Source organism: Pholcus phalangioides, unplaced genomic scaffold, assembly GCF_987345545.1.
Source record: "Pholcus phalangioides strain wild (caught in Gottingen) unplaced genomic scaffold, Ppha-v1.0 ptg000172l_1, whole genome shotgun sequence".
NCBI lineage: Eukaryota > Metazoa > Arthropoda > Arachnida > Araneae > Pholcidae > Pholcus > Pholcus phalangioides.
Genome location: NW_028301637.1, coordinates 8,921,535 through 8,948,556, shown reverse-complemented (window position 1 = coordinate 8,948,556; position 27,022 = coordinate 8,921,535). Strand labels below are relative to the sequence as shown.

Genomic DNA, 27,022 nt, shown 5'->3' with positions numbered 1-27,022 from the left:
CCACAGCAGATATCGAATTTTGGCTGTAATTGAATAGATAAAAGAAACACCATTCATCTCTTCACTTAATGAAATTTCACCGAGTTACTTTTCTATAAGTGACGCATTGGTTCATTGTTACCTAGTTCATGAGATGCTAAATTCCTTTATTATATCTGTTACGCATCTAGGAATGTAAATTTAGTTTATATGCATCCAGTTCACATTAGCTTGAATATTTGTGGTTTTGCTGTATTTTAATCATTTTGATAGTCAACCTCCTTATATATATATATATATATGCTCTGCCGTCAGGTATACATACATAATACAGGATTTTCAAGAGCATACATGGTAGGATTGTCTTTAATGTTTATCATTTTTATTATCTCTGTGTTGTCCATATCGTAGAATAAAGTCATTTTGTTTTTTTTCTCCACAGTATTTGCCATAATAATAGTCGGCCATGGATTTCAACAGAGCCTTGCAAAAAGTTGGTGACTTTGGGTTGTATCAGAAGCTACTATGTGCTTTTCTTGTTGTGCCTTCTGCAAGTTTTTGCGCTCTAGTCTATTTTGCACAGTTCTTCATTATCATGGTGCCAGATCACAAATGTTACATACCAGAAAATATACCAATAGATGACAATCGGACAGTTATTTATCCAGATGTTAACAATAGCAACGTGATAGCGGAAACATGCGAAATTCACATAAACATGTCAAGCGAAGGAATGAATAGCTCACGAGTTCATTCCATGCCCTGTGAATATGGATATGTATATAACTTCAGTGAATTATACCCAACAATAGCAACAGAAGTAAGTTTTTCCTGCTGTCTAACAAAATAGTTTAAAAAAATTTAATTTCTCGAAACTTTCGCATCTATTGCAGTAGACTCTTGTTAATTTGGCACATGTCAGACCAGGTTGTGCTGCTGCTACTACCTACTAGTGAACCACACATAAAAACCAGTAAAATGCTGAATTACTGGCCAGGCCAGATATACAAATACAATACAAATACAAATACAACGCCACAACAGGCAAAATGCCCAACGAGGTGGCTGATAAAAAGATGCCCATAAAAATATGGTTGTCATATGTTTCAAAAATACAGCAACCCAATTAAAAATGCAATTAACACAAATTACAAACAATATATACACATGATAAAATATTATACAATGCCCATAAAGAATACTTATGGTTGTCTTATTCTAAGAATGGATAGCTTCTCGATTTACCCCAACATGTTTATCGTATTTCTTTTTAAACGTGTCAATTGTGTTACAATTTACTACCTCCGGGGGTAAGCTATTCCATTTATTAACAACCCTATTGGAGAAAAATTCCCTGCGACACCATAACCTTGCATTGTCCCTCACCAATCGATACTGGTGTCCCCTTGTAAAAGCAGTCGATTGGCGGTGTACTAAAAGTTCATGGTCCATCCTATCCATCCCATTGAAAATTTTGAACACTTCGATCATATCTCCTCGACACCTGCGTTCATCCAATGTAAACATATTCAAAAAATGAAGTCTTTCTTCATAACTCAAGCCCTGTGTGCCAATAAGGACACGCGTAGCTCTTCTCTGCACCCCTTCAACCAAGTCTATGTCCCTCTGTAGGTATGGTCTCCAAAACCTTACAGCATACTCCAGTCCAGGACGAACTAAGCCTCGAAAAAGCGGAAGAATGACTTTAGGAGAACGCGAAGAGACCTTTTTGAAAATGAGACCAAGCATTCTATTCGATTTTTTGACAACCGCTGAACAATGTTCAGAAAACTTAAGTCGCTCGTCAATGAGAATTCCCAAATCGGTGACTCTAGTTGCATCCGGGATAGTGACACCATTCAACTCGTAAGAGAACCGTGGGTTGTTCGAACCAAAATGAGCGACCATGCACTTATCTACGCTAAACGTCATGCTCCATTCATTTGCCCATGCTGCAATCTTGTTTAAGTTGGTCTGGAGCAACTCCCTATCGTTTTCATTTCCGATTACCCCCATTAGCTTCACATCATCTGCGAATTTGCTAGTAATTCCATCGATACCCTGATCGAGTTTGTCGATAAAAAGTGAAAAAAGTATGGGGCCAAGGACACTTCCCTGAGGAACTCCACTTGTGACGTCTGTCCAACCAGAGAATTCCCCGTTCACCATAACTCGTTGCGACCTATCTCTTAACCACGATTCTATCCAATTCAGCAAGTTGCCCCCTATTCCAATCTCGTGTAAACGCTTCAAGAGTTTGCCATGTTGGACCCGATCGAATGCCTTCTGGAAATCAAGGTAAACAACGTCGACATTTTTGCTCTTACCCAAAGCCTTAGTCACGTAATCATAGAAGCAAAGGAGGTTAGTTACACATGACTTACCCTTCCTGAACCCATGCTGATTATCCGACAATACATTATTCTCGTCTATCCACTTCACAAACTGCCTTTTGATGATAATTTCCAAAATTTTCGAGAGGGAGCTCGTCAAACTCACTGGACGATAATTAGACACCACTTCTCTACTACCCTTCTTAAATATCGGAACAACGTTAGCCAGTTTCCAATCTCTCGGGACGATACCCTCAGCAACACTACTCCTGTATATCTGTGCGACTGGCCCCAACAATTCATTAGCACCTTCCCTGAGAACCCTGGGATAGATATCATCTGGTCCTGGTGCTTTGCTTGCACATACATTTCTTAGAAGATTTAGGACCTCCACGTCTTCCACTTGAATATCGTTGAGCGTTTTATTACCCCATGCAACACCCGTATATCGAATATCATTATCTCCATTAAAAACCGACGCGAAAAAGTCATTGAAAGCACTACACATGCCTACATTGCTCTCTACTTTTGAGCCTCCTATCGAGAGGGGGCCAACTGTCCCCTTACATCCATTATTGACGTATCGAAAAAATGATTTTGGGTCAGAGCCAATGTTATCTGCCAACCTAGATTCAACTTGCTTTTTACTATCCCTTATCGCTTTCTTCAACAGTCTTCTTTTATCAGTAAACAATGATAGGTCACCTCGTCCACTTTTATACTCTCTGAATGCTCTTTTCTTTTCAAGATAAAGGTTCCGCACGCTATCCGTGAACCATAGAGGGTGTGATGTACAAACACGCTTTTTTCGAACAAAGGGTATGACGTCGTGCAAAACAGAGGACAGCTTCGTACTAAATTCTTCCCATTGACTTACCACCCGTACTGATTCCAACCGGTCTTTGAAAACTTCCGCTAACCTTCTTCGCAAAACATCAAAGTTAGTTCTCCGAAAACAAGGAACCAGTCTTTTGTTATCAACCTTACCCGAGGAAAAGTTACAGTGAAATCTGACGATACGATGATCACTGGAAGAAAACTCTTCCCCCACCGAAACATGTTCAACTAGATCCTCAGAACTAGTAAGAACTAAATCCAAAATAGCAGTACCCCTAGTGGCTTCTGATACATGCTGATACAAAAAATTTTCGATCACCAACTTAAGAAAGTCTCTTTCATACTGATTTCCAGATGAAAGGTTCTCCCAATCAATACCCGGGTAATTGAAATCCCCTAGTATGAGAACCCTCTTTCGCTTACACATGTAGGAAATTTCATCATGCATTTTGGCGATATAGTTTTGATCCCTATTCGGTGGATTGTAACAAACCCCAACAATAAGCTTATGACGTCTTTTGTTCTCAAGTTCAACCCATATGGTTTCAATATCACTTCTCTGCACGTTACACTCTCTAGCCTTCAAACATGATTTCACGTATATCAACACTCCACCCCCTTTCCTATCAGATCTATTTCTCAAAAAAGTATCGTATCTGGAGATGTGTAAAAAAGATTCATCCCCATCGTTTGCCCAAGATTCTGTAATGGCTATAAGATCCAAGTCCTCCACAACTATCATAGTTTCTAAAAAATCTTTCTTGTTACCCAAGCTCCTGGCATTTATTAACACACATTTTAATTTGCCCGGTGGTTTGTTGTCAATCGAGAAGCCATCCAAGTCAGAGGTGGGTAATTCCCCGTCAGTACTGCTGTGATTATCATTAACTAACCCGCATTCCCGACTACGTGGTCTGGGAGTAAAAAACCTGACCTAAGACTATCGTAAACCTCCCAGACCCCTCTCTTATTTAGATGGATCCCATCCGAACGAAGCCACCTATCGGTAAATGCGGGAAGCTCCAAGAACGTGACCCCAAGTGAGGGTATAGCACATGGTTGGATTACTGAGTCTATTATACTTTGCTTTCTTTTGTTCATGTTTATATTTGTTCTGTAGCAGAAACCTATCTTTGAAAAATTCACTCGTAACTCAAGCAAAAAAGAAATCCCCCCAATTAGCCGATTTGTCTGCTTCTGAATTTGGAAGACAGGTGGCAGCACTTGACTAGTAACACACATCAAGCATTTTGTTAGAATTTTAGAAAAACATTCTTTGAATCAGTTTGTTATATCAGGGTCAGACTGTATATGGCTTCCACAAGCTTTATCCCCTATGAATAGTAAACATCTTCAGTAGAGCCTAGTTGCCATGATCTTCTCTGCTTTCAAGTTTATGAATCTGAGTCTGCATAATGGAGAAGATCATGTCAACTCTACTCTGTCTCCACTGGAGACGCTATCGTAGATATGGACAAAACGTTTAAAAGTCATAAAAATAGCTCTACTTGACCACAGCTTTTCAATCTGGAAGGTTTTTACTTCTTTCAGTATTTTACATTGAAATCAGGGTATGAAAAAATCACGATTTTTAAAAAAAATCAGGTCTTGTTAGATTTAAATTGGATTTTTTAAAATAAATTAACTGACTGCTTAGTAATTGAAACAAATCTTGTTAATCATTAAGAATGCTTTTTTTCATATCACCTAACCACTTTTTCCTCCTAATTGCTCAAATTTAATTTTAATAATTAATGCATAATGTAAACGAACTACAAGCAAAAAATACGAACACCAAAAATCTGTGTTTTTGTAACATGAAAGGTCATTGAGCCCAAATTAGCTTCATGGATTAAATTTTTTTTTTAAATAGTAAAAAGTGCTTTTAGACTTCAGCCCCCTTCCTCCCCTCCATTAAAGGTGATGAGTGGTGTCAACTCAGTATCACTCATGATGCAGACATCTCAATTCACTCAATGCACAACCAATGGGCCATTCAGCATCCACTAAATAAAACAAATTCTATTGAAAAGATTGTTTCTTGCACAATTAATGAATGTGTTTCAGACTTGCATGATGTTGCTTAATAGTTTACACATTTTTATTCTTTCACAGATTTAACATGTTTTGTTGTTAAAGAAAAGAGCAAACACAAAATTTTAATATGAAAAGCAAAGTCGAAAATTAAATGATATTTATGTTGGTACAACATCTATTATTATTGTATTTGAATCAGCAATCAGGGCATAGAATTAAAAGCTTTATACAAAAAATAATTCCTCTGTTTTTTAATCAGGGGAATCCTAGTGCCATATTGTAATGCATTGAAAATACTTAGTGCAGTTTAGCTAAGTTCAATTCCCTATATTTTTCTGCAATTTTTTCCACATATCTAGAAATAGAGCAGCTTTCTTTCTGCATTCTATCTAGGGATTAAGTTCAAGTCTATATATTTACTCCAAAGATCATCTTTACTTTGAATCATGAACTTTACCATATATCTGTAACTTACCAGTAACCTCTAGCACACATACCATATCAGAGGTTACTTTTACTTCAATTTCATTGAAGTTAAGTAAAAAATAAATAAAATTTAAAATTTTTGATTTAAATCAAGCTGATTTAAATCAGCATACCCTGATGGAAATTAATTAGATATTCTTTAAAGCAGAACTTTTTTTAAAATTGAAGATTATTATTTTTCAATTGAGCGAGTTAGAGTTTTTGTTACTCAATGCTATTGTAAAACAGTGCTTAAATTAATGTGTGTTGTAGTTTGATTTATTTATTTTTACTTGTGCATTAAATTGCAGTTTTTTCTAGATGGATTGGGTTTGCGACAAAAAACAAGTGCCTTATTGGATCCAAACCATTTTTTACATCGGAACTAGTATAGGATGTGTTGTATTTGGTTTGATAGCTGACAGGTAAGACTTTTTTTTATCATAAAATTAATTATGCAGTATATGATGCTTAATGTGATCATTATCTTCTGAGTTACAATAACTGATAATACTAATAGCCTACTTACATTAACTATGTTGAGAGTGCACAACCTCTGGCTTGCAAAAGGTGTTATAGTAGTTAAGTATCAATTCACACAACACAATCAATGCCTATCCTGACCATATTTCTTTTTTTAAAGATACGGGAAATCTGGATCTATATGACCAGTTGTTACAAACAAATTGTGAAATACAATTAAAGTGACCAATCACATCCAAAGCAGTTGTTGATAAAGCCATTGCAAATAGGTATACGGTTAGTATAAATGAATTGGATTCTAATTGCCTCGGCAAAAAGGAAAAATCGTAGAGAAAGTGTAACCCTCCTAATTTCTACTTCACCTAAAGAGATATCATAATTATGTTAAAACTAGCTACAATTCTCGGCACTGCCCAGGGTTTTTCTAATCACTGGGAGAATTGAAAAAGTGAGAAAAACCATTACAAAGGAATAAACTACTATACATAATATGGTATTGTAAAGGCATATGAATGTCTGAAACTCATTTCTAGGGAACCATGGTAACCAAAGTAAACATTCCAAAAGTGATTGTTGAGTCCCAGGAACCATTGTTGCCCGACAGTTTTTTGCCTAATTAGGGTATTTTCCCAGCTCTGAAGAACTTATGAAGTAGCCTATTGTTCAAGTCGGGTCCTGTTTGGTATATGTGCAACATTTGATGACGATCGATCAAAAATTGTAGATTTGTATAGAGAACACACACACACACACACACACACACACACACATACAGACACACAGGCAGAAAACCAATTTTATATATATAGGTGACATAAAATAATAAGAAGAAAGGAACAATTTGACACCAAAAAAATTGATATTAGGTCAGTTTTCCCTTTCAGAAATAGTTGAAATGTAAAAGGCACAACAGGTAGCGACATGACCACAAACCTAATTTCTCCATATGAAAGCTCCTTGTATGAGTAGCTATCGTACCAACTGCATTTTTACTGGAAAATGGAGTAAGTAGGAAAAAAAAGTTTGGCAAGAGACTGTTCCCACAAGCTAACTGAACTTTACAAATCATGTGTAGTTCCACTTACCTCCCAGAAATGGCAACAACATGACCACAGAAAAAAGATTACTACCATAGGAGTCTTGCACTGAGGGGTTAATGCCCCAACCTCTCGGTGAGTATTAAATATGAATGCAGAACTCTGTTATTCGGAATCAGTAATAAATTATAGGTCTTGGCCCTCATGTGCAGAAAATGACAGCAGTGCAACAAAAATGATCAAAAGATCAAAACCACTTACCTCAGTTTAACTTACATGTTTGTGTACAAAGTTTCAAATGTGAAGCATTCCATTTTCGAGTGCATATATCTGATAGACATATTTTGCAGAAATTTTTTGTCATGTATTTTTATTAGTTATAAAAATAAATTTGAATTGTTCTCAAAGGTATGGAAGACGTCCATCAATAATCTTGAGCTATATCGTTGCTTCAAGCGCTGGGGTAGCATCTGCTTTTACTTCTTCTGTGTATGTTTTTGCTGTGCTACGTTTCTTTGTTGGCTCCAGCATCATACCCTTGTCCGAAGATCCTTATGTGCTAAGTAAGCAAGCTATGTATGTGTTTGTGTGTATTGGCTTCCATTAAAAAAAGAACAACTCTATGATGTTGAATGAGGACAATTGGGTAGCCATTTTAAAAATTAGTCTTTAATTAGGTAAAATCTTGCACAACTTCAATAGATAATTTCATGCATTTGCTTAAATCAGTGTATTTTCACCTCTGTGTTTCAAAGCATTTTCTTATTAGCAGGATAATAGTGGTAGAACTAGTGGCTATCAGGGAAAGCAAAAGTTCCCCCCCCCCCCCAAAAAAAAAAGACAAATATTAGTTTAAATTACATTTGTTACAGAATACTTTTAAAAATTTCTTGTCTTTTTTTTATCTTATGGTTTGATTTGTAAGCATTTTCAGAAGCAAGTTTTGTCACCAGTTTGTCTATCGATGTTTCATTTTATACATGTTTTACTGTGATACAAAATCTTGTTCATTTGTTTCACACTCTCTGGATTTATTACTTGTATAAAAATTTATTAGCACAGAATGCAGTGCATTCTTTGCTTTAAAGATAGAGTATGTAATTTGTCCGAAGATGCTGTCAGTTTTTGGCTGGAGAGTATTAATAAACCATTAGAGAGCTTTTCTAAGAGAAACAGCACTACACTTATACTCCTGACTAAAATGCTTTTGCAACACTAACATCTTGCTATATTTTATCTGACCATTGCGATGTATCATATTTTTAAATTCATTGGTTTTTATGACAATATAGTTTTTCACATTCTACGTCATGTATTTTACCACACATTTTTAGTAGTTTGATCTAATTGGACCTTGCATCGTAAAAACCAAAATCCAATCAAATTCATCTTGCTATTTTATTTGTAATGAAACTTCAATGTGCTATGGGATGGTACCTGAATTTAATATTGCTTTCTGATGAAACATGTCTTATGTAAAAAGGAGGTGTCTTTTGAAGAGAGAGCAAGATTACATTTGTGGTTGGGTTTGTGAAAGAGGTGGTCATTATTGAGAGCTTTCCTGGCTTCAGTGTTATCAAAAGATGATTCTTCATTGATGACGCTATAAAAATATTTACTTTTGAGAAACATTTGTATTTGGATTTTGTAGAATGGTCTTGTAACCATCTAGGGTTCCATGCAGATTAAAACATTGAAAACTTCTGGCCCCCTCTCACCAGTTAGCCCAAAAGCTCTGTATAATTCTTCTGATAGAACACAAACTATTAGCAAATTAATCTTGTTAATGCTTAACTTTTTGATAGAAAATGTAACACAGATATTTCAACTTGCTTCTCCTAGTGTAACCCTATAGCAGGGGATCCTAATTAGGGATCCACATACCTCTTAGGGTTCCTTGGAGAGATTTCAAAGGATCTGTGATCTTGGATGAGAAACAAATCAACTAAAAGTGTCCATGGCCTTAATTTTATTGACACAAGATTTTCATTGCCTCTATTCTATTTGCAAAGGAAGGGTTCCATAAACTTCATCTCATTAACACAAAGGGTTTGTGAGTTTTTGCCACAGTGGAAAAAACCATGGTAAAAACCACCTGGCAAAAATAGTTTTTGCCACACATTTTTGGCCAGTAGCAGAAATTCATAGAATTAAAAAAATTAGATTCATCTGTTTTGAATTCTCATAAATAAATAATCATAAAGTCTTTTACTTAAGAATTTTGTATAACAAATATGGGTGATGTAGGCCTATATTTTATTAACATAAAAAAAAATCCTCAAAACTGGTTTGAAATCTTTTACTTTTCAAAAATAGATCTTTGAAATTATGTTCTGTAACAAAAACAAGTTCTTGAAATGATGAGAGGATGATTCAATATTCAGGACATCACAAATTTATTCACAGGAAACAGCTATTTATAATTTTTCACAAATAAGAATCTCGCATTGAGGATAAAGCAACAACAACTCTGACTACCCTCTCTATACTTCCCATCGTTTTTAAAGAGACATAGGATTTTCCAGAAATTCTACTGTAGTACCAGTCTGGCAGTGCCACCATATGGAGGTCAATGAAGATCTCGATCTTTCCACACGATTTGAGTGTTTACCTTTACACTTCTGGTTTGGATGTTCCAATCGTTCATTAATTATTCTTCTTTGATAAAAAATAAGTTATTAAATTACTAATTTAAATTAAATTAGTTCTTGATGCTAACTGAAGTAATAACTGTCATAAATTTATTAATTGATTTAAAGTGCATATATGAGGCTCAGTTACATTGGGCAAGTTTACTAGCTATTTTCTGGCGAGTGAAGTAGCTGGCGAGGAAACCGGTTTCAACTACACAGCTAGTAAAATCGCTCACTAGATGAGCGAGTAACTCTTTTTCTTTCCTTTCCTTTTTGCATATTGTCGTCTTTCTCTTTTGTTGCGAGCCAAAGCGAGAGGAAAAAAAGGTAACCACACCCATATTGCACCCAAGAGATAACAAAAAAGCGCCGACTAGTAGCGAGAAAAGTAGCTTACCCTTCAACTTTTCTCGCACTAGCAGAGCGAGTGGCGATTTTACTTGCTAACGCTATTGCACAAAGCGAGTTTAGTAGCAGCGAGTAGCTAGTAAACTCGCCTAATGTACACTGCTGGCCACCGTAAATGCAACACCCTGAAGGAAGCATGCAAATAATATGAAATTTACAACATGGATTAGCGGAGGTGAGATATGCAAATGATTAGAATTTCAGCGCAGACGCACATCACGTGTGCTTGTGGCACCACTTCAAAGCGCTATTTAAGGCTTGGAGATTTCTACGATTTGAAGTACAGCAATTGTGTTTTTCTTGTGGTTTTTTAAAAAAAACGATCAATTATGCCTCGTAGAAAACAGCGATCATCTTTTGATCAAGTATCCCAGTTCGACAGAGGAAGGATAGTGGCCTACCGAGATTGTGGATTATCTTTCAGGGAAATCGGTAGTCATGTTGGACGAAACCAAACAACTGTAATGCGGATATGTGATCGTTGGATGCAGGAGGGTACGACAGACCGACGTGTTTGATCGCATCCACCTCAGTGCACCACTTCACGTGATGACAGGCGTATTGTGCGTATGGCAGTCACGGATCGCTCAGCCACATCACGAACCATAGCACAGCACATTCAGTCTGTACCGCATCATCCAGTGTCTGCACGTACCATTCGACGCCGTTTACAGCAGAGTGGTCTGTCTGCAAGACGTCCATTGCTTCGTCTACCCTTGACGCAGAACCACAGACGTCTCCGCCACCAATGGTGCGATGAAAGAAGGATGTGGACGAGACGACACAATGGAATGAAATTGTCTTTACTGACGAGTCACGCTTCTGTCTGCAACACCACGATGGTCGGATTAGAGTCTGGAGACACCGTGGAGAGAGGATGCTGAACAGCTGCGTTATGCACCGCCACACTGGTCCTGCACCGGGTATTATGGTATGGGGCGGTATTGGATATCACTCTCGCACTCCTCTAGTACGCATTGCCGGTACTTGAAAAAGCCAGCGCTACATCTCGGAGGTGTTGGAGCCAGTTGTCCTTCCTTACCTTCAGGGCTTGCCCACAGCCATATTTCAACAGGATAATGCACGACCACACGTGGCACGCATTGTCCAAAGGTTCTTCGTCAATCGCCAGATTGAATTGCTTCCCTGGCCAGCTCGCTCTCCGGATCTTTCGCTGATAGAAAACATGTGGTCCATGGTTGCTCAACGATTGACCCAGATTACATCCCCAGCTGCCACACCAGATCAACTTTGGCAACGCGTGGAAGCTGCTTGGTCTGCTGTACCCCAAGAACACATCCAAAGTCTCTTTGAATCAATGCCGAGGCGTGTGGCAGCGGTGATCTCCAACAATGGCGGCTACTCTGGCTACTGATTTTGGCAGGAACCACACTTCACAGAAGTCTATAAATTTAATCATTTGATGCTTGGTCAACATGTTATCTACAAAATAAATATTGTTGCGATATCTCTTGTCTTTCTTGGTATTGCAATTTGGGTGGCCAGCAGTGTAATTGAGCCTATACCGTTCGGACTAAATTAAAAAGTCCATTTTTTATAAATCAATTGACTATCGGGTATTCCATCATTAGTTTCTGATGCTTAATTATTTAGCAATTTTAATTTAAGTTTAATTTATACAAAAATTGCCACATTTTCATGACAAATAAATTCAATTGGTTGAACGGTCAATGCGTTTCGGCTCTTCAATGAAGAGCCGTCATCAGGACCTCGTGGTCAGAATTCACACAAATCAGTCGTGGATGGGTGATGTTTATGTCTGGTCGTCCGAAGAGTTCGCCTTTGTATTTGCTGCGTCCGAGTGGTCTTTGGATGCAAATTGGGGAGCCATCTGTTGCAAAGTGTTGAAAGTTTTGTCACGACTGAGGTTAATAGAAGAGATCATGAAACTTGAAGATCTCTATCTGAACTCTTCTATCTTAAAGAAATTTGATTTCCATACAATATTCCAGCCAACAAATATACTCACCTTTTCCCATCTGAAAGATCCTATCTCACCCTCCAAAGAATCTGGTATCTACTTCATCCCATGCAAGAATTGCGAAAATGGATATATTGGCCAAACTAGGAGAAATCTAAATATTCGAGTTCTCGAACACCGAAAGCATGTTGAGAAGGGACAGACGGATAGTTCAGCTATTGCCCAACACTGTTGGCAACTTTCACATTATTCTGATTTTGATAAAGCCTTTGTTTTTAAAAAAGCAACACACAATTCTGAATTGAATTTTCTTGAGGGATACTTCAGAACATGTCAGAATTTCCTCATTAATGATGGAAGAAACATGCCACCTATTTTGTCAGCTTGGACAGGCTTTATTAACCTCAGTCGTGACAAAACTTTCAACACTTTGCATCCAAAGACCACTTGGATGCAGCAAATACAAACTCTTCGGACGACCAGACATAAACATCACCCCTCCACGACTGATTCGTGTGAATTCTGACCACAAGGTCCTAATGACGGTTCTCCATTGAAGAGCCGAAACGCGTCGACCGTTCGACCAATTGAATTTATTTGTCTTGAAAACGTGGCAATTTTTGTATAAATCAAAACCAGGCAAAGTTTCTAATTTTTGTGATAACTGAATTATTCATTAATTAAACTTAAATTAATTCAATTAATAAAATGGCATCGTGACAAAATAAGTTTCACGTAAATTAGTTATTAATAAGCATTTTTGTTAGAAAGTTATTAAATAATTATAACTGTTAACCCTCATTATTTAATAATTAGAATCATTAATAAATCAATAAGTGTCAGGAACACTTTTCAGTTCATGATGGTTTATTGATTCATTAAAAACAGGCTTTGACTCGGTAAAAGTCTGAAATAAGAGCGTTTACAAGTTTTTCAGGCTTTTGCCAACTTGTCTTGGTAAAACCTAGGTCTTACCGGTAAATGCTAGGTTTTACCAGTCTTTGGGCTTTTGCTATAACATATATAATTAGAAAAAAAACAAAGATCCATGAACACTTTTGAAAGTCTCCAGGAAGAGGGAAATTGGAGACATCCATGAATGTAGCAAATAAAGTGAGTTCAGAAGCGATTAAACAAGGATAAATTACTGATTGTTGGTAGTAATAAGGAAGATGTTAACTGATGAGAACTATAGAGTTAAAAGTTGAAAATGTAAAAAGCAGAAGCTAGAATTCTGGGCTAGAAAATTTTTTTTTGGAGATAAAATTTTGGTTTGGCTTTTAATAAAAATTTATTATTATAAGATGAAGGTGGTGAAAATTCAGGGAAATTTCAGAAGTTAGTACATTAGTAGATGAAATTAGTTTGTAGATTTCAGAAAGATCCAGGACCTCACTTGTTGGGAGCAGGCTAATAACAAAAGAAAAAATACACAAACTGTTGAGTCTCTATTCAATTTTTTCTTACTTTTAAAACATCACATATTGTCATACAATTCACACTATCTATAAGAATGATTGATTTCTTTCAAACATATGTTCCTTGAACTTGTGGGCTGTGTTCAGTTTTGAGGTGAACTCTCTCATTTATAATCCCAAATTAGCTACCTTCAACTTGGCTTGATTTGTAATTAGAGAGAGAGTGACTGCATATTGTAATGGATTTAAGCATTTCCATGCCATCTCATATTTTAAAGTGTGGTGAATATGTATATGGTTCATTTCAATGATCCCTACCTCCTTTGAAACTTTTTATGTAGAATTTTGAAGCAACCAATATACCATACAAAACTTTGATTTCTCTACAAGTTCTCAAAAACCTTGTTTGTATTTTAAATACTTGACTTGACTGTTTATATTGAGCAACTGATTTTATGTATTATTTTTTGGTTTATTTCTATTAGGTCTAGAATATATAGGAGTAGAGAAAAGAACTCTCGCGATCGTTCTTTGGTGCTCTGGTTATATACTGTTTTCTGCTATTTGTCCATGGATAGCGTATGGCCTTAGGAACTGGAAGTACCTGTGCATAGTGACATCTGCACCACTCGCCATTGTTGCACTAATTGGAGTGTAGGTGTCACAATTTCATCTCTTTTAAGTAATGACACTGCATTTCACTTTGTATAACTATATTTAGGTGGGTTACCTTTTACCCTTAGCAAATTAAAAAAAATTACATATCATTTATTCAAGTGGCACACACACAGTTACATTTTCCATTACCTATGCTCAATAAACCTGGTGGCCAGATATTAATTTGTTCAAGAAACTACGATTGTTCAATGTTTTCCTGCATAAAACTTGTGCCCAGACATCCCTTCCTTGAGTCATCTTTAAGAAACTGATATAATTCTTTCATACAATTTAGGATTTTGTATTCCAATTAGGATTTAATATGCGATATCAATATAGGATGTTTGAATTATGATTGTATATATAGATTATGATCTTTTGCAACTCAATTTCATACTTGTTATGACTTTGTTGTATTTTTAATGTATGTTTTATATCAATAAATTACCAGAGGTACCCAGTCCATGAGAACAATGAGTTGATATTGCTATATGGCGATGTGGCCTGGGTATCCCTCAGTTTGAAGGTACGGCTCCTTGCATTGCTGATACCATTAAAATAATATATATCTGAGATATGGATTTATACCTTTAGGCCAGGGCCGTCATTTCAACTTTTTTCGGGGGGGGGGGCGGCCGGGGCGGAAACCCCCCACTCCCACCCCAAATGATGGACCTGCTTTGGGCTGCCTTCATCAATTTCATATGCATTACCCATTTTAAAAAATAAATTTAATGGCAGTTCTCTTTCTCTTTTCTCTCTGCACTTCCATCAAAATGAGTTGGGAAAAAACCTTAAGAAGAAATAACTTGCCACAAAATGCAAATCCTTTGAAGGCATTACATAGTATCCACTGCCATTGATGTCCAATTATCCATTAGAGACTTTTACAAATTGTGTTTGAGATTTTTCTTTTAATGCATATCTTACTTTCCAATATGAGAACCAATAAATGCCGTGAGTGAGTGGTGGTATCATCCTAACCTTGTTTATACCTCGTCACATTTTTGCTTTTTGCACAGAACAAGGTTTTTCTAGGAAATTATTAGTGTCTGTAATTTTTTTTTCAAATAACAAGCATTGTATGTTGCTGTAACATTAAAAACTATCATTTTTGTGTTTAGGCTTATACCAGAGTCTGCTAGTTGGCTGCTCACAAGAGGGAGAAATGCAGAAGCTGTGAAGATGCTCAAGCTGGTTGCAAAAGTGAACGGGAAAGAATTTCCGGAGGAGTTTGAAAATTGTACTGAGGTACGAGTGAAATAAAAATTCTTTTTATATGTACAGTGCTGTGACGGATGGGGCTTGAATAAGTATAGTAATCCCATTGTTATACAGTGCATGACATAATTATTAGATACCATAAATATTCACAAAAAATGGAAAGAATATTTCCACGGTGATGAAACTTGAATACATGTATCCATCATGTTTACAATTGTAAGTGAAATTACATGGACGTCCAAGAAAGTTTTGATATTTTAATATTTTTGTAAATTGGCAGTGAGAAATTTCGACAGAAATGACATTTCCACTATTGTACAGTATCAGAGCACTGCATTACTTCATGCAAATCATTTTTTAAGTTACTGGATAACAAACTAATAAAATATACCCTCTTTACAACTACCTCATCAGTGGAAAAAAATGCCACTGGGTACAGAGCTGCAAGAAAGTGAAATTCGAGAAATGTGGCAATTGTTTCTAAAACATATATTGCAAATAAAATTGGATGCTCTCGATGTACCATCACAAACGTTTCAAACTGTGAAATATGTGGCCTTGTAAAAATATACAATCTGGGCATATCCATGCCTGAACAAAGTGTAATGTTAGTGCTCTAGCAACAAGGAGCAAAATGTCATTCAGAAGTACCTGTATAAAATCTGCTTTACATCTGCAGGAACAAGCAATTTCAAAAGTTTTAAGTTCTACAAGTTACATTAAATTCATGAAAATGAAGAAAAAATCACCAACTTTGAAAAACAAACAAGATCGTTTGACTTTTGCAAAACATATTGTGCTTTGGATTCATCAGTGGTATTTTGCTCTGTTTTCTGGTGAAAAAAAATTTTTTTGATGGCTCACATGGTTTCCACTCATATTGGTATGATTTCAGGTCTTCAATTAATGAGCCATCAAATGGTTGGTGGTTCAGTGATGGTTTGTGAACCCTTTTCTGCCCAAGGAAAGACGGTTTTTCTGCCCTCAACGATGAACTCAAAAGGCTACATAGAACTTTTGCAGGAGCAACTTGGTACAGTTGACGCTCGTTATAATGACCCCATGTTATAGCGACCATTCCATTGCAATGATGGGGAATCAGTCCCAAATGTTTTCATAAAAGAACTACTATATACGTTTTACTTTTGATATAACGCAGGGATGGGATTGCTGCGCCAAGCTGCGCCATTAGCAATTTCCTGCTACATATTGTGCCTTAACGTTGATTTTCCGAGAAAATTTGGCACTTCTGCACCAATCTGGGTTCTCCGAAATTTCCCTCTTCAACTTTCGCTTTCGATGACGTCATTTGAATCACGCTGTGACGTCAACCTCGGCGTTGCTACTGTAACTTATAGAAAACCTTTGTGTATGTTCCGGTTTTTTTGTAGAATTCATCAAGATAACCGGTTCTGCCAAGGTTTCCTGCATTTGGGTGTGAAAATAGTGCGTCCGCATTTCAGATTCCGAAAACTTGCGTCGCCTCCTATTGATTAAAAAACCGAATTTCGAGCTAAAAAAAGTTCGGGTTTTTTAACCTATCGGAGACGATGTGGGTTTTCGGAATCTGAAATGCGGACGCACTATGTTTGTACCATCGAGCTGGAGGGAGTATGACGTCAGCGGTCTTCACCTTGGCAGTGCTGAGAATGCCGTCCGCAACATCATTCGTCGGAAGATCACGTGACTCGGTGAAAACACGCACAATCCCCCGTTATTTTCTTATGGCATAAATAGGAGTTTGCTGAAATTATTTCTTTCATTTATTGTTTCATCGATGAGATAATTCCAAAATTAATGAAAGAAAATTTCTAAAATTAATGAAATAGATAATTTCAGTTCCAAAATAAATGAAGGTGATAATTACAGCATTAATGAAAAATAATTCCGGAATTAATGAAAGATAATTTCAGCATTGATAAAAGTGATAATTCAAAAATTGATAAAAGTGATAATTCCAAAATTAATAAAAGATAATTCCGGAGTTAATAAAAGATAATTCCAGAATTAATAAAAGATAATTCCAGAATTAATAAAAGATAATTCCAGAATTAATAAAAGATAATTCCAGAATTAATAAAAGATAATTTCAACATTGATGAAAGTGATAATTCCAAAATCATAAAAGCGATAATTCCAAAATCATAAAAGTGATAATTCCAGCATTAATGAAAGATAATTCCAGCATTAATGAAAGATAATTCCAGCATTAATGAAAGATAATTCCAGAATTAATGAGAGAGAGAATTCAGCATTGATGAAAGAGAGAATTCTAGAATTAATGAAAGAAAAATTATAGTTTTAATGAAAGAATTTCAGTTCCAAAATAAATGAAAGTTATAATTCCAGCATTAATTAAAAATTATGTAATTAATGAAAGGTAATTCCAGCATTAATAAGAAATAATTTCAGCATTAGTGAAAGAAATAATTAATAAAGGAAATAATTCCAGAATTATTGAAAGAGAATTCCAGAATTATTGAAAGAGAATTCCTGAATTAATGAAAGAGATAATTCAGCATTGATTCATAAGTAAGGAGTCCAGATCAGACTCATCTCGACTGCATCAAATCCAGGAAGTCCTTTCAGATAAAAGTGTTTTGGTGAAAGCTTTGTCTCTGAAAGAAGCATCAGAACTTTTTGAATGGCTTTCTGACATTATTTGAAAAAGAGGAGCACCTCATACACATTTTGTATGATGAGCTAGGTGCTCTTGTTAAAAAAATTATGGCACGTTTCCTGAAATCTGAACATATTCAGAATGTTAGAATTGCTGAGCTTCAGAATTTAGCTATAGAAAGCAGTGAGAACTGGAGGAAAAATGTGGTTGTTGGTGCTGAAATAAAATCCAATCTTGCTGAGTTGGGAGAATGTTCTCAACAAAAAATTTCTATTAGGTGCTAGATCATCAAGCACTTGCTCAAAGTTTTACCTTTTGAGAACACCATGCTGGAAAAAATGAAGTATTTGCATCCCATTTTCCGACTGGAAAACTCTTCATTATCATGTATTAAGTACATTGTTTCAAAGCTACCGCAGGTTTGTCCTTTGGATACTCCTGTTCTCTTGGATAAATGGATTTCTCTGCAGTGTGAAGATATACATGTGAGTTATCAAAGGTTAGATAAGTATTGGGGATCTATATTTGATCTGAAAAACTTGGATGGAAGTGCAAAGTTCAAAATTTTGCTTGTGCTTGTCAGAGCCTTAATATGTCTTGCCCACATGGAAATGCAGACTGCGAGAGGGGCTTGAGTGTAAACAAACATTTCCTGCAACATAGATCAAATCTTTCGGTTGAAAATATCAATGGCATTAGGCAAATAAAATCTTATGTACAGCATTCTCAAAATGCTAAAGATATTGATGTCAATGCCAATCTTCTGAATGCTGTTCACAGCTCGCATCAGAAGTACCAAGACAGACTTCACCACCAAAAAACTTTTGTTGAAAAAGAAAGTTCCACGACCAGATAAGAATCAAAGACTAAAAGCAAAAGAAAGGGAGTTGGAAATTCAGTTATCATCAAAAACTATGCCGAACACTGCAGAGAAAATGATAGAAGTGGGGATAAAAAACTTTGTAGACATCGAAAGTGAGCAAGTTCGTCTGAAAACAGCGAAAGAAAAAATGTGTAGTGTTCTAAAAAATTGGAGGAAAATGGAGTCATGAGTCAACAAAATGTCATGAGGTTTTTTTTTTAATGTATGCTTATTTGTTTGATTTGTAAACTTTTACCTTTTCATCTTACGCCCAGCTTGGATTATGACTTATAATTTTTACGTCCCTACAAGTGGATGCAAGTTTTATCAAACATATAAAACTTATTTTTGATGCCCGAACCCTATAACTGGTTAAAATGTTCAAAATTGAATAATCTGATTATCTCGGTTCAAAAAATTTTCATTTTTGACAAAGGTAATGATGAGTCTGCGCACTGCTCCGAATTCACAGATTGCTGCTCCGAAACACTAAATTTACTGCTCCAAAACTGCTCCGAAAAGAGTCAACAGCAATCCCATCCCTGTATAACGACCCTCCCAATATAACGCTTGTTCTTGACAGAATGAAGGGGGTCGTTATATAGAGTGCCAACTGTATACAGAGATGATTCTCATGAAATTGACAAATTGGTCTAAATTGTGTTCCCAGAAATTTACATTAAATTTATTTCACACAGAATTTTTTTTATCAATTTCTATTTATATTTGAGTTTTTGAAAAGTCGCCGCTCTGATTTTAATCTTTTCATCAATCGATTTTTAAAAATTTCTTAAACAACTTTTTATTTCTTAAGGAAATGTCCTTCTCCTGGCTGTCCTCAGCCCATTTTTCAAATTTTCAAATTATAACTTTTATATTTTGAAATAAGAATGTTCTTTTTTCAATAATACATATTTTTAGGACCAGTGAACTTCTATATTCAATCTTTTTCATAATTTTAAATAATGTTTATCAATAGTTTATAGCCAAATGAAAATTTTCCCCCACTTTTCTCTCTCCATTTGTAACATTTGGAAAATATTGGTTCAAATCCTACACCAGTTCATTCCCACCTATCAAATTTTGTGTTGAGAAGGTTAAGGGGAGAATGTAGCCAGTACTTGAACCTGCTTTTAAATTGATTGCAATTGGAAATTAATTTACAAATTGGGTTTATTCAGAAGAAAAAGGAGTATTTTATTAAATGGTTTTTTTTGAGAAACATATACTTTGGAATTATTTTCACTTTACCATGTGTTTCAGTTCAGAGACATCTATTATTTCTGAAAAGCACATGTGTTTAGTTTTTGATCAGTGTTGCTAAACATGTAAAAGTGTCTTTCCTCTTGTCATTTAGTAACCAGAAGGAATGTTTGATCAAAAGTGAATGGGGGGAAAAGTAAAAAAAAAAAAATCTTGGTTGCAATATCAAGCTGCAGTACTGTTTCATCTGAAGACTTTGCTTTGAGAGTGCATTTCATGCTCTAGCAAAACAAAGACATTAAAAATCTTGTCCCTGTGAAACTGATGAAAAAAAGCAAAAAACACAAATAAAAAAAAAGAAAAATGCACTTATGACAAAACAAAAAATAGCGCAGAGTATGAGTGGTTGTCCAAATGAAAGTGAGTTACCAAAATGGATTTAAAATGTTTTGAGTGTTGAGTATTAATATCAAGTTAAGTGCTGAAACAGAGGCAAAATGCCTCGTCAGATTTGCCTATCTCTTAACATGGTTAAATTTAAATCAATTTTTTCCCCCATGAAGTTTTAGCAAAATTCATTCCTAACTATATTTCATTTATCAGTAGGTAAAGAGGTGCCCCCAAGATTTTTTTTTTGTTGCATTTTTTGTCCTATTTTGTGAGAATGGCCCATATATAAAGTAGTTCTTTGTGGTGAAGATTGCATATTCCAAGATTATGCATCACTTCATGTGTCAGATCATACGAAACAGTGGTTCAAGTAAGTAAAACATCAGTCTTTTCAAGTCTGCTCTTCCCTTGGAAAATTTATTCCGCATCCTTTGCGGATCAGTATATGCAGGTGGGAGGTAATTTTCTTCCATTGAGCATCTAAAAGCCACCATATCACAGGCTTGTAATGATGTCTTGTGGCACTGATTTGGTGGAACCCATGCCAAATCGTATTTTTGTTTTGATTAGCAACGGGTGGGGGGGGGGGGGATTTGTGAAATTGAATTGGTTGTAATTGATTTTGATAAAATTATATAGAATTTCTTTGCATTTTCTTACTTTTCCTTAAAAATCAGTAGGTGCCTTATAATTTTATCTATAAGTGTATAATTTTTGTTTTTCCATAAAATAGTGTAAAAATCCTTTTCTAAATTCCCAATATTTGGTATAAAGTTACTTTGCACTATCATGAAACAGCTTGGAATTTTTGATATACTTTACTTTGCTCCTTGTGTTCTCACTAAAATTTAAGTCATATAATTATGTCTCGCACTGTATCGCACTTGTCTAGAGACAAGAAGAAAGCTAGATATTATTGACTGCTTTATCTGGATTCTAATACTACAAATGACTTCCCATAATAAATCTGTAGCTTATACGGCTTTAAAAATTAATTTTTAGCTGTGCTAATTAAAACTCAAAGCTTATTCAGAACTGGCCTGACTTTGAAGGATCTTATGATTTTCATCAACACAATTTGCTTTGAGCATGTGAGGTATGAGGGAGAGAAACCTCCCCCCGACCGGGAGGTGAAAGAGATGATGATGCAAGGAACTGAACGATGTTGGGAGAGAAAAGAAAAGAAAGAGAAAGGGGACGAGAGAAAAGGGACAGTTGGTGTCGGGATCTGCCTGGGGCAGACGTAGGAGAAGAGAGAGGTTACTGGAAGTAGCGAGAAAAAGAGAAAGGTGATGGTCGATGAAACTGTGTGGTAGTTTTTTTTTGTACATATGAGTTTTGTTTTGTTATGTGGTCTGAGTTATTAAAATCTCAGAAAGAAAAGTACAGCGTGTTGGTGTGATGAAATCAAGTATTTTCTCTTATTGAAGAAAGGGTTTCGCAGACGAACAATAGCGAAACTTTACAGAGCATTTGTTTTTAATATCATCAACAACAACCATTTTCAATCCACTGCTGGATCAAGGTCTCTTAAATTTTTCCATTCTTCTGTCTGATGCTTCAGCCATCCAGTTGACTCCAGCCACTTTTCTGATCTCGTCAATCCATCTTACGTGGAGACGCCTTTTCGGGCGTTTAACACCACTGTGGGACCAATCTAGAATATGTGTGGTCTATCTGTTGTCCTGTCTTCTTGCAATATGTCCAGCCCATTTCAAACGTTTGATTCTTCCCATGATATCATATGCCTTTGTGTGGTTCCTTATCCAAGTGATTTGTTTTCTTTCTCTCCTTGTGATGCCTAGCATACATCTTTTCATGCTCCTTTGTGTTGTCTGTAGCCTTTACATCATCTTGCTCGTGAGTGTCCATGTTTCAGCTCCATAAGTCAGTGCTGGTAGCACACACTGGTTAAAAACTTTTCTTTTCAGGCATAATGGCATGCAATCTTCAGAATTACAGTTTTTGCCAAAAGTGCTCCATCCAATCTTGATCCTTCTGTTTATTTCATTAATGATTCCGTTGTCCATGGTAATTTCTTGTCCCAGGTATACATAGCTTTCTTCTACTTCTATCCCTGTGTTGTTGAGTAAGATTGTCCTCTTCAACGCAAAGGGGTTGAACATAACTTTAGTCTTTTGCAAATTCATTTTCAAGCCCACCTGAATTCTTGCCTTTGCCAATTCTTGTATCATTTCTTCTAGTTCGTCTGGATTACTGCTGATAACAACAATGTCGTCTGCAAAACGCAAACGGTTGAGAAATTCTCCATTTATTTTAATTCCTTTTTTATCCCAATCCAGTTTTCTGAATACTTCTAAAACAGCGGTAAAGAGTTTTGGTGAGATAGTATCACCCTGTCTGACTCCTTCAAGTTTAATCTTTGCTTTTCCTTTATCCAAATGAATTGTTGCAGTTGCTTTGTCATATACAGTCAAACCTTGTTAGTGGGTCACCCGGTTAACACGTCACTCTGCCTACCGGATCACTTTTTGGAAGTCCCAATTATCCTCATGCAGGAATTGGAACTGCTATGGCTTACTCTGTTTAACGAGTCACTCCGCTTATCAAGTCATATTTTTGCTATCCCAAGAGTGACTCATTAACGAGGTTTGACTGTATTTTCTTGATGTTGATGTAAGTTTCCTCTACCCCAATTAGGTGTCATTCAAGTATTACGTCAGCATCGGGGGGGGGGGGTTCGGATTTGCTGACTTTTGATGACAAGGGGGGGGGGTTTGAAGGTTGCTTACGTCATCAACCACCCTTTTTGAAGATATGAAATATTCTAAGCTGCTGATGAAATTTTGCTGACAAGGGGTGGGGGGGTAAAAATTTCTAAAAATCTGCTTATGTAATACTTGAATGGCCCCTTATATCTAGAGCAGTGTTGTTTCCCAAAGTGGGCGATGGAAAATGGTCCAATGGGGTGATAGAACCAACTGATTCAACATAGGATCCTATGGGTTTATTTGAGTTGGGGGGCGATGAGAGAAAAAAAATTTGAAGAAGGGGGCGATGGAACAAAAAGTTTGGGAGACTATGATCTAGAGTTTCAGCAACAGCAGATGTGAAGACAGAGTCAAATGCTCTTTCAAAATCAATGAAGGCCATACACAATGCTAATTCGTATTCCTTGTGTCTCTCTTATAAGTTCCCTGATTTTTTGGTTGTGATCCGTTGTACTGAATCCACTTCAAAATCCTAATTGTTCTTTTGGTTGAGCTTCAATTTGGATTCAAGCCTATATGTCAGCACTTTGGTGAAGATTTTATAAATTTCTGATAGGAGACTAATTGGTAGATAGTTCTTGATATCATCTTTTTCAACCTTCTTGTAAAGAACTATCATTATTGCGTTATTTCAATTTTCAGGCACATCCGATTTTGTAAGACAATTTGTGAACAAAGCAGCTAGCATACTGGCAAATTCTTCTCCTGCTTTTATAATGCTATTGAAATCCCATCTTCACCTGGACATTTCCCTTTTTTCATATATCTTATAGCCTTGTAGACTTCCTCTTTCATCACAGGTGCTACTTGTACAAATTTGGCCCCACTTTCTTTTCTTCCTACACCCTTTCCTTTGTTTTGATCCTGTTTTCTTCATGTTTATACAGAGTATTATAAAATTCCTCAATAATACCAATGATTTCATTTCCATCTTTCCTTTTTAGTGCAAAAATTTTCTTTCTCCCAACACATTTTTCGTTTTGCTTAAGCTCCTATTATCTTCCAGTGCTTTCTTTACAATATCACAATTAAACTTCCTGATATCTTCAGGAATTCGCAATTTCTGTAATCCGCTTTCGTACTGTCTTACAAAGTTCTGCATATTCCACTTTTGATTTAGGGTCATTCTTAATCTGAAATTTTCTCCGGTCTTTCATAAGTTTCTTTGTTTCTTCTGCTATTTTCTTCACCAGTTCGATTTCTTTTTCTCCAGCGACTTCTTTTGCTACTTCTTTTAGGGTAGTGGTTAAAGTTTTGTTCATCCTCAGTGGTGTTACATAGCAAATCAAATCGGTTCTTCAGCTCTAACTGGAATTTATATTGGATGTTCTTAAAGCTTTACCATATCGATGCCAGTTTTTCTATTTTTGATAAGTTTCACTCTTTCCATTCTAGTTTTAAGTTGTATTCTACATCTAACCCAGTGTTTCCCAAAGTGGGCAATATCGCCCCCTGGTGGGCGATGGAATGGTCCAGGGGGGGCGATAGGAGCTACGGATTTAACATAGGATCCTATGGGATCACTTGAGTTGAGGGGGCAATGAGAGAAAAACATTTCTGATAAAGGGGGCGATGGAACAAATAGTTTGGGAACCTATGATCTAACCAGTTGATGATCACTTCCTGTATTGAATTTGTTGTATATACTGCAGTCTTGGATCATATGCTTCTTATTAGATAGGATGTAATCGATCTCACTAGTTGTTCCAGTTTAGCTTCTCCAGGTCCACTTTCTTAGAGGTTTCTTCTTAAAAAATGAATTCATGATGCATAACTGTTCGCTCTCTGCCAATAAGGTGAGTCTGTTTCCTTGGGTCTTTTCGTGCACGGTAACCATGACTTCCAACCGAGCTTTCACCATTTCTTTTCTCTCCAATTCTGGCATTGAAGTCACCCATTATTTTGATATGATGGTTTCCTTTACTATGCAGCTTGTCTAATTCTTCATAAAAGTCTTCTACTACTTCCTCAGAATAGCTTGTTGGTGCATAGACTTGCATAATCTGTATCCGGTATCTGCTTGATATTTGCATAACCAGCTTTGCAACTCTATCAGATGTACTATCTAACTGAACGATGTGATTTTTCCACTTTTTATGAATGAGAAATCCTACTCCACTGGTTCTTCCATTATCTGTACTAAAATAAATGTCCACGGGCAAGTTCGATTTTTCTCCTTTCTTTTTCTTATTTCACAGATGCCTAAGATGTCTCAATTTATTATTTCCAGTTCTTCCAACGCCTGAAAACGATTTTCTGAAGAAAGAGATCGGTATACGTGCCCAAGTTCATATTATGGCCGCCTGGTCCAACCCAAAGATTCTTTGCGCCCTCTGTCTTCATGTCTTGCTGGTTGCTGCCATAACCAAGGACACTCAGTCTGCTGGGGACTGAGGGCCTTAGTTTATTGACAGAGTTCATATTTATTTTTAAAGGGTTTTTGGCCATAATCCTCCATGCTGGCCAGTGCGGGTTGGAGGAAGCCCATCTGCGTCAGTTCACCACATGTTAAACATGGCTACTTACAGGCTGCACCATGGGAAGGTGCGGATTGGACTTTAAGCCTCTACTTCTATACTCTGTTCATTCTAACTTGGGGCCTGATGTAAATAAATCACTGTACCAATTTTTGATATCACTCCACATCCTTTATCTCTATTGGTTGTAATTTTACCTGCCCCTTCATTACATGTTCTGAACATGTGAGTTTTTTCCTCAAACGTGAGATTGTAAATTCATTATGAAGAATTTTCCTGATGAAACATTTTTTTCACTGTTTTCCAAATTTTGTTGAAATAAAAACTGTTGATAACACTAATTAAAATAGAAGTATATCTCTCCCCCAAAAAAAAAAATCGATAAGATATTCTGTCGTTATCATGGCACACTCCTCAAGAGTTGGGATGACAGGGTTCCAGCCCGGGTGCCTGTGACAATTCTTGTCATTTTTTTTATTTTTTGACAGTAAAAGTTTACTATAGAAGGGCTGTGGAAAGGTTTGGTCTGAGGGCCTGCCAAAGATCACAGCCTGGGGGGAGGGTCTTGTGACAGGATGTGGAGGCCATGGTCGTCACAAAAGCTTGTGCGAGTTGTTTACTATTTTACGGCAGATAGTGAGAAATCCTCTTTTTTTTTCAAAATTTTACAATTTTATTTCTGAGCTAATTTACGTCGTATGATTTTCCTGGGCCGGATATGCTACCAATTATAATGTGAAACAAATTATGAACAACTTACCGTTGTACTGCCGCTTTTTATTTTTCTTGCGGATCTGTATAATTAAATATTTCATAAATATCTTGTTTTTTTGTCAAGACAATTTCAGTTTTTTATCCATGCGTAGGTTGCGAGCCATGATCTCAACATCGAGCAGCAGGAGCCCCTGGACTAGGATCTCTAATGCCCCCCCCCCCCCCAGGCCAGGCTTTGTCACAGGATCTATAGTGTCTGTCATAATGAGGCTAACTGAATCAAAAATGAGCAGTACTCTTTTGAACCAGATTTTCAAAACTTTACCTTCATGTCTTTGTGATAATCCTCAGACTTTTACGGCTCACCGCCTTTGAAGAAACTAATATTACTTCCTCCCAACAAGCTGCTCAAGCAGAAGTGTGAATTATTTGGAAATGCGTATATCAACCACGATAAGTAACCCCCTCCACCTGTGTCGAGTATATGTCAAAGCATGTGGGTGAGAAAAAATAATCTTGTTGACAGCAACTTTGTTTATAGGAGTCCAGAGCAACGGCAAAGAAGTAAATT

General features: G+C 36.4%; 1 protein-coding gene across 2 annotated transcripts in view; it reads left to right on the top strand.

Moving 5' to 3' along the window:
- Positions 1-27,022, top strand: part of LOC149063728 (organic cation transporter 1-like) — a 59,864-nt gene that overhangs the window by 15,144 nt on the left and 17,698 nt on the right. The window contains exons 2-6 of one of the 2 annotated variants that reach the window (XM_089255684.1): positions 422-799; positions 5,973-6,076; positions 7,580-7,734; positions 14,058-14,226; positions 15,354-15,480. In XM_089255684.1, coding sequence (XP_089111810.1) covers positions 446-799; positions 5,973-6,076; positions 7,580-7,734; positions 14,058-14,226; positions 15,354-15,480 — 909 coding nt within the window. In that variant the 5' untranslated portion in view covers positions 422-445. Of the gene's footprint in view, positions 1-421; positions 800-5,962; positions 6,077-7,579; positions 7,735-14,057; positions 14,227-15,353; positions 15,481-27,022 lie in introns of both variants that reach the window. The other variant, XM_089255685.1, reaches the window with a different exon arrangement.